The 7,603-nt window shown below is 46.3% G+C and overlaps 1 protein-coding gene across 1 annotated transcript; it reads left to right on the forward strand.

The window, feature by feature from the left end:
- The first annotated feature begins 206 nt into the window (after nt 1–206).
- LOC116988569 (mucosal pentraxin-like) lies at nt 207–5,413 on the forward strand. The gene is made up of 3 exons (XM_033045409.1): nt 207–275; nt 390–465; nt 4,082–5,413. Exons 2-3 carry the CDS (start codon nt 402–404, stop codon nt 4,696–4,698), a joined length of 681 nt encoding a protein of 226 aa, XP_032901300.1. The 5' UTR covers nt 207–275; nt 390–401; the 3' UTR covers nt 4,699–5,413.
- The last annotated feature ends 2,190 nt before the right edge of the window (nt 5,414–7,603 follow it).

Consider the following 7,603-nt stretch of genomic DNA (forward strand, 5'->3'; position numbering starts at 1 on the left):
TCAACATCGTGTAGTCTCAACCTGTTTAATTAAAATTTGTGTTTTCATTCTTCCTTCCAAAGTGTGAAACCTCACATTGTCCAAATTACGCTCCATCTGCCAACTTCATGTGTTCTGACAACTCCACCCTTCAATTCCTCTCATTCATGCTCCACCCCTTCAGTTCCTTCCTGTGATTGGCAGTGACTGGGTTCAGCAGGATATAAATTGCAGCAGCTTGTGCCCAGAGTATTGGACCCAGTTGAGGTGAAACTGGATTGTTGGAGACGGACACAGTGAGTACCAGAGGGACTGTCTGCGTGTTGCTGACTCACGGGACTGGCTGATGGTTCTGAGTTTCAATAGATTGATACCAAATGAAATGAATTGTGGATTCTTTGTTTCAACAGGTCGGAGACAAGATGAAGCTCATCATTCCAATTGTGCTTGTGCTGTGCATTTACCTGTCAGGATCGGTCAGTGCAGGTCAGTATTTTTTCTGACGTGAGGAATTCCAGAGTGCAAGAATCAGTGATGGTGCATCTGAGGAGAGAGATACTGAGGAGCATGCAGGGCAGCGGGAGCCCAGATTCCATTCCCGGTCTGTGCCGAGGCAGCAGGTCTCTCCATGTGGTCCTGAGTCACCATCAGGAAGACCCCAGGGTCCCCCCCAGCCTGTTTAATAGGACAGGAATGTGCCAACACTTTGGCAATACTTGGTGGTGGGAACCAGTGAACTCATTGAGTACACTGTATGTAAAACATCAACTCCCAAAGTTTGTTGTTCTTCCCAGCACCGGATTATTGGGATATTTGTAGTTATTTCTGGTGGTGAAGAACGTCCGGTTTTATCTCTTTAGTGAAGCGAGAATAGGAAGAGGCGACAGGCCGGGTGATACTAGGACAAAATGTGTCGTATTTCGGGCAAACCAGAAATCACTTGACTCTGCAAAACTTCCCCTGGTCTAGAAATTGTGCCTTTGGTAAATGGTGTTTGTTCTGGCGAAGGTAGCACAGGGATAGAACAAAGAACAGTACAGCTCAGGAATGGCCTGATGTGATGTGACCATGACCAGTGTGAACTCCTTGCACATGATCTGTTTCCGTCTACTCCTACATGTTCATGTGTCTAAATGCCCCTTAAACACTGCATTTGTTGTGTTGTATCTGTTTTCCACCACCACCCCTGGTAGTGTGTTCCAGGCACCCACCACTCTGTAAACAGAAACTTGCCTTTCACATCTACTTTTAATTTCCTCCCTCCCACTTTAAACCTGTGGCTTCTGGTTCTTATAATTTCTACCCTGAGGACAAAGACTCCCCATCATTTTGTGTATCTGTGCGGTTCCTGGAGGTTGCAGGTGGTTGCCGGAGGTTGCAGGTAGTGGAACCAGATAGGGAGACTGACAAAAACCTCCGAGAACTGCACGGAAACCTTGGGTGGGGCACAAAGTCTCCAGAGGTTTCCGTTCAGGTTTCCTAAGTGGGACAGGGGCATTACCAAACTTCTGAATTCTCTGGGGTGGAACCCTCTCCAAGACAGACGTGAAGCTCACCGTTTGACCTTTTTTTTTACAAAATGTTAAATGGTCAGCTCGACATAGATTACAAGACCTACACCAAACCCAAACCAATTAAGAGCAGACGAGGGCATTCAATCCAATTTGTGATTCCAGCTACCAAGACAAATGTGTACAGAAATTCGTTCTTCCCCCGCACAGTTAAAGCATGGAATAATCTCCACCCTACTATAGTTACCCAACCAGATCCAACTAAAGTTAAGGTAGCTCTTTCTTCCCAATAGCACATTCTGGCTTAAGTCCTCCCTCCACCACCTCCAGTTTAAATTTCATTTGGAATATTTTGGAGGACCAAGAAACCAAGAACCAATGTGCAGAGATTTACAAGGATGTTGTCAGGACTCGAGCGTCTGAGCTATAGGGAGAGGCTGAGCAGGCTGGGACTCGATTCCCAGGAGCACAGGAAGATGAGCGCGGTCTTATTGAGGTGTATAAAATTATGAAAGGAACAGATTGGGTAGATGCAGTCTCTTGCCCAGATAGGGGATTCGAAAACCAGGGGACAAAGGTTTAAGGTGAAGGGGGAAATATGTTGTAAGAATCTGAGGGGTAACTTTGTGACACAAAGGGTGGAGGATGTATGGAACCAGCTGCCAGAGGAGATAATTGAGACAAGGACTATCGCAACGTTCAACAAGCAATTAGACAGGGACCTGGGTAGGACAGGTTTAGAGGGGTATGGGCCAAATGTAGGCAAGTGGGACAAGTGGATCATATTCATCAGTGTGGGCAAGTTAGGCTGAAGAGCCAATTTCCTCACTGTATGACTCGTGTAGGAAGGAATTGCAGTTGCTGGTTTGAACCGAAGATAGACACAAAATGCTGGAGTAACTCAGTGGGACAGGAAGCATCTCTAGAGAGAAATAATGGGTGATGTTTCGGGTTGAGACGCTTCTTCAGTCTGAAGTCTGAAGAAGGGTCTCGATCCAAAACTTCACCCATTTCTTCGCTCCAGATATGCTGCCTGTCCCACTGAGTTACTCTAGCATTTTGTAGTTCTATAATCCACGTTTATCCCAACTCTCTCTGTTCCTAGTGTGCACCATAATCTCCCATGTCTTCAACACTTTCTCGAAAGGCTCCACACCATTCCTATGAAAAGCTGGGAATTATGGAGCAGTCACCTACAATCACTCTGGGAATAACCAGCCTTTCCTTGCGTGTCAGGAATTGAGGTTCAGATCAGAGAGAGCGAGCACAGATCAGTGAAGGGTTAGTCACAGCCGGTGGATCTGACTGGATATTTTGAAAGGACGGTCATCCTATTATTTACCTGCACGGCCACAAGATGTGAGTTCAACTCCATCATGAGAGGCTCTTGGCTCAATTCACAGCTCATGAAATTGGAGGCAATTTATTGAGCTAGTCTGGCAACCGTTCATCTGGCAGGAGCTGAGAGTCACAATGAGAAGGTATTCCCCATCATGAATGGTGTCCCGCAAGTATAGTTTAGATTAGTTTATTATTGCCATGTGAAACGAGCTACAGCAAAAAGCTTTGTTTTGCATGCTATCCAAACAGATCAGCTATGCCATACATAGATATAATCAAGTAAAATTTAAGTACAATACATAGACCAAAGGGGAAATACATAGTGCAGAATGTAGAGTATAATATTCTCAGTTCCTTAGACAAAGTCCAATGGTAGATATGAATTGAACAGTACCCTAGCTTATGGAAGGACCGTTCAGAAGCCTGATAACTGAGGGGAAGAAGCTGTTCCTGAGCCTGTTGGTACGCGCTTTCAAGCTTCTGTAGCTTCGGTCCGATGGAAGCAGGGAATAGAAGGAATGACAGGGGTGGGACAAGACTTTGATTATGTTGCCTGCTTTTCTGAGGCAGTGTGGTATAGATGGAGTCCATGGTGAGAAATCTGATCCGTGTGATGGACAGGGCTACATCTGCAACTCTCTGCAATTCAACCAACTGGCCTTTAAACGATTCCCCCATGCGAGATATGGACAAACCCAATAACAACTGCTCCCAGTATACCCTCCCAACCTCACGCCTAATAACAATCTAATTTGCTTTATTCCAATTTAGTACCTTCCCTCAAGGTCCAGCCTTTTCCCTATTCAAAGTAATTTAAAAACCCATGGAGTTGTGGTCACTATCTTCAAAATGCTCCTCCACTGAAACACCAGTTACCTGGCCAGGCTCGTTTCCCCACACACAGTCCAGTATTTTAACACATGGAACTGCAGATACTGTTTATTTTTAAAGACAGAATGTGCTAGATGGAGTAAGTAAGTTCCCTTCGTAGGTTGAATTATCCACATTCTGTTTCAAGAAACCCTATCGAATACACTTAAAAAATTCTGCCTCGACTAAGCCTTTGGTACTGAGCAAGTTCCAGTTAATAGTAGGAGAGTGAAATTCACCCACTAGGACCAACCTGGTGCTTTGTCATCTTACAGTAATCTGTCTACAAATCTGTTCCTCCATCTCCTGCTTATTATTGGGGTTATTATTATTAATACTACAATTTAACAATCTAACTCTAACAATATATCATGTTACAGGCTTGGAGGGGAAATCATTGATAATCGACAGGAAAACAAAGACCAATTTCATCAGGTTGCATGCAGCAGACTTCTCCAGTTTGACCGCCTTTACCGTCTGCCTCAGGACAGCCTCAGAAGAAACACAAGCTTATAGTTTGCTCTCCTATGCAACAAGGAATTCCGGCAACGAACTGTTGTTGTGGCAAAGGTCAAAGTCACAATTCGTCCTGTATTTATCAAACCCGGTAGCTACGTTTAGCCTTCCAGAAATGAATGCTTTACTGAGACACTTATGTGTGAGCTGGGAGTCTAAAGGGGGTGAGATAACAGTCTGGGTCAATGGGAGACGCTGTGCACAGAAGGTTGGTGGAAAGGGTCGGGTCGTGAGAGGGTCTGGTCAGTTTATTCTTGGTCAGGAGCAAGACTCAGTTGGTGGAGGTTTTGACAAGAAACAATCCTTTGTCGGAGAGATAACTGATGTTAATATGTGGGATCGTGTTCTAAAACCCGATGAGATTGAGTTGATCAGTCAGGGGTGTTACAGAGATGGAGGGAACATCATTGACTGGGGATCTACAACATTTACACCAGGAGGGAACGTCGTAATTAAAGACAATAATGATTGTACATTTTAATTGTTTTGGCTCCAAAAAGCATTTAAATGTGCAGAGGGGTACACAATCTCCTCAAACTACTGTAGCTGAATATGACCTTGCATTGCAATCTTTCCTCTCTAAACCAGATCAGTAGTAGTAGTGATGTTGATTCCAGAATAAAGGGCTGTTTACGTCGGGGTAAGGGACAACTCACTGTCCTTCCAGTTTCTCATCACCCTCACTGACAGGGAATTGGCTTAAATCTCAGTACACTAGAGTCTCGGCCATTCTCCGTCACACATTGAGAGAGGGATGGGGAGCGGGGAACCATGGTGGATGTCTACAGGGATCAGCAGGGTGTAAACCCCAGGGCACTGCCCCACACACTGACCCTTGACTGAAGCCCAGGGACTGCCCAGAACAGACAAGTCCGCCCTCTTTACCCAGACTCCCCTCCTCGTCCATTCTGCTGGAGCCCTTCCTCAAATCCCACTGGGAACAGTTGGGCATCCCAGTTAAAAGGTGCAGCAGTACAGAGCGGTGACCAGGGCATTTGGTGCCATCTCTCTGATACACACATGTAGACAAGAAAGCGTCAGGGGCACGGGGGTGGTGGTGATGGGCAGACACGGACTGTGGGAAAGTCCCTGTGGTGGAGGCTGATCCTGTCTTGATTTAGATTGTACTGATTGGAATTATTATTGTCTCTCTCTGTATTACCCTCTTGATTTCACATTGTTTGTTACACCAAGGGTTGGAAAGCTCACAATGTGTTTCTAGGGATTGTGATTGAACTGTAACATTGCCGTTTCGTCAGCAAAATAAACGAGCAGCAAAACAGAATGGATTGTGTGTGTGAAATCTGTGTGTGTCTGGTCTCCAGTTGAGCATTATCAGTGTCCATCATTAAATTGACTCGTGACACAGCCCAGTGTGGAACTGATCCACTGACAATAAGATCATTTTAATTTGAGAGACAATGAAACAACCCAGGTGAATGTGAATCTGTGGAGAACTGGGCCAAACTCTACTGGCTGGTGTCAAGTGTAGCGCTGAGGCCATTCCCACCCAGTAATCTCAGCCCTAAGACGCACCCTGTGGTACCACCATTGCTGGGATCTCCAAATACACATCATGGGGTCCACACTGAGCAAAATATTACTGCAACTGGCCTCATAAATCAAGGGAGTTTCTCCTCCAGTAGCCACGTGTTGCAGTGGGCCCTGGCTGGCTGATCACAACTTGCAGATCACACACAAAGATGGAGCTATCAGCAACGGCTTGGTTTCACCCTGTCCACCTCATGCAAGTACACTCCGCACCCCCAAAGGTCAGATCCATCCCACCTCATCAACTCGTCTCGCCCTCCTCTTCCATCACAGTCTGATCCATCCTCAACCTCCCCAAACGTTGGACCCTCCCCACAGTGTCAGACACTCCACGTGAAGGAGCCAGCCCACACTGCCAGACCCACCACAGGACACCCAGTGTAAGTGGGCAGACCCACCAGCTGTGGAGTCAATGGTGAACCCCAGGACATTGATGGTGGAGGACTCGACAATGGTAATGTCAGTGATGGCACCATGTGTGTCTGGACTCTCTCCTGTTGAACTCGCCCATTGTTTAGTTTTGATTAGAGAAACTGTGCAGAAACAGGCCCTTCGACCAACCGGAGATCCCCGCACAGTAACACACACACACTAGGGACAATTTTTACATTTTTACCAATCCAATTAACCTACAAACCTGTGCGTCTTTGGAGTGTGGGAGGAAACCGAAGATCTCGGAGAAAACCCATGCAGGTCACCGGGAGAACGTACAAACTCCGTACAGACAGCACCCATAGTCGGGATCAAGCCCGGGTCTCTGGCGCTGCATTCGCTGTGAGGCAGCAACTCTACCACAGCGCCACCGTGCCGCCACTTCTGTGGTGTCAATGTTACTGGTCACTCATCAACCCACACCTCAATGTAGCCGAGGTCCAGTACTAGGTGGATGTGGGTCAAGTCTCTTAGAATCACAGTGAGAAGCTGTCAGCAACGGCTGACAGAGATCATCCAATTCAGGGAAACACAGAGGAGAAGCCCCTGGGATCTGCTCCCTGAGATAAGGCAGTGAATGACAGTTGTAACGTGCTGTAACTCAGTCAGATCTGTATTTAGTGTGGTCACCGCTCAATATGCAACCATTCACCACAGGGCATGTAGAAATAAATGTGCACATCTGCACGCCGACCTGATTCCTGAGAGCGGCTGATAGGTTTCCAAAAGCTTGATGCAAAATAAGAGAAATCAATCATTAAATATCTCTGGAAACAAATTATACTTGTGTAGAAATGAACTGCAGATGCTGTTTGAAATGGAAGATAGACACAAAATGCTGGAGTAACTCAGCGGGACAGGCAGCATCTCTGGGGAGAAGGAATGGGTGATGTTTCAGGTCAAGACCCTTCTTCAGACTACTGTTGGTGTGACTTCAGCTGGTGGTACACAAACAGGATTGGTGTCTCTCCACAGCAGTGTCTGAAATATAATGATGCAGCCCCAGAGTTACCAGACTGAGGACAAACATGGGTTGTGAAATAACACACGCAAAGTTTTTTGCTCCAGTGGTGAGAACAGGACCAGCAAGTTAACATGGGGAAAGAGCTCCCCCTGATGTAGTAAGCAGATAACTCTCACAGTGAGAGAAGACACAAAGTGCTGGAGTAGCTCAGCGTGTCAGGCAGCATCTCAGGAGGATACGGATAGGTGACATTTCTGGTAGGGACCCTTCTTCAGGCTGATCTGCTGAGATGCCTCCTGACCTGCAGAGCTATTTGAAAACATGCACCTCAAGATTCAGGGAAGTTTCTTCCCAGCTGTTACCAGACAACTGAATCATCCTATTATAACCAAGTCAAGAGAGTTTTATTGTCATGTGTCCCAGATAGGACAATGAAATT

The sequence above is a fragment of the Amblyraja radiata genome, chromosome 27 (assembly GCF_010909765.2).
Source record: "Amblyraja radiata isolate CabotCenter1 chromosome 27, sAmbRad1.1.pri, whole genome shotgun sequence".
In the NCBI taxonomy this organism is placed as follows: Eukaryota; Metazoa; Chordata; class Chondrichthyes; order Rajiformes; family Rajidae; genus Amblyraja; species Amblyraja radiata.

Bases quoted from the DNA above. Each gene is read 5' to 3' on its own strand.
- LOC116988569 (XM_033045409.1), top strand. From the start codon at position 402: ATGAAGCTCATCATTCCAATTGTGCTTGTGCTGTGCATTTACCTGTCA. The intron at 466-4,081 runs GTCAGTATTTTT...ATCATGTTACAG, and splicing joins GTCAGGATCGGTCAGTGCAG to GCTTGGAGGGGAAATCATTG.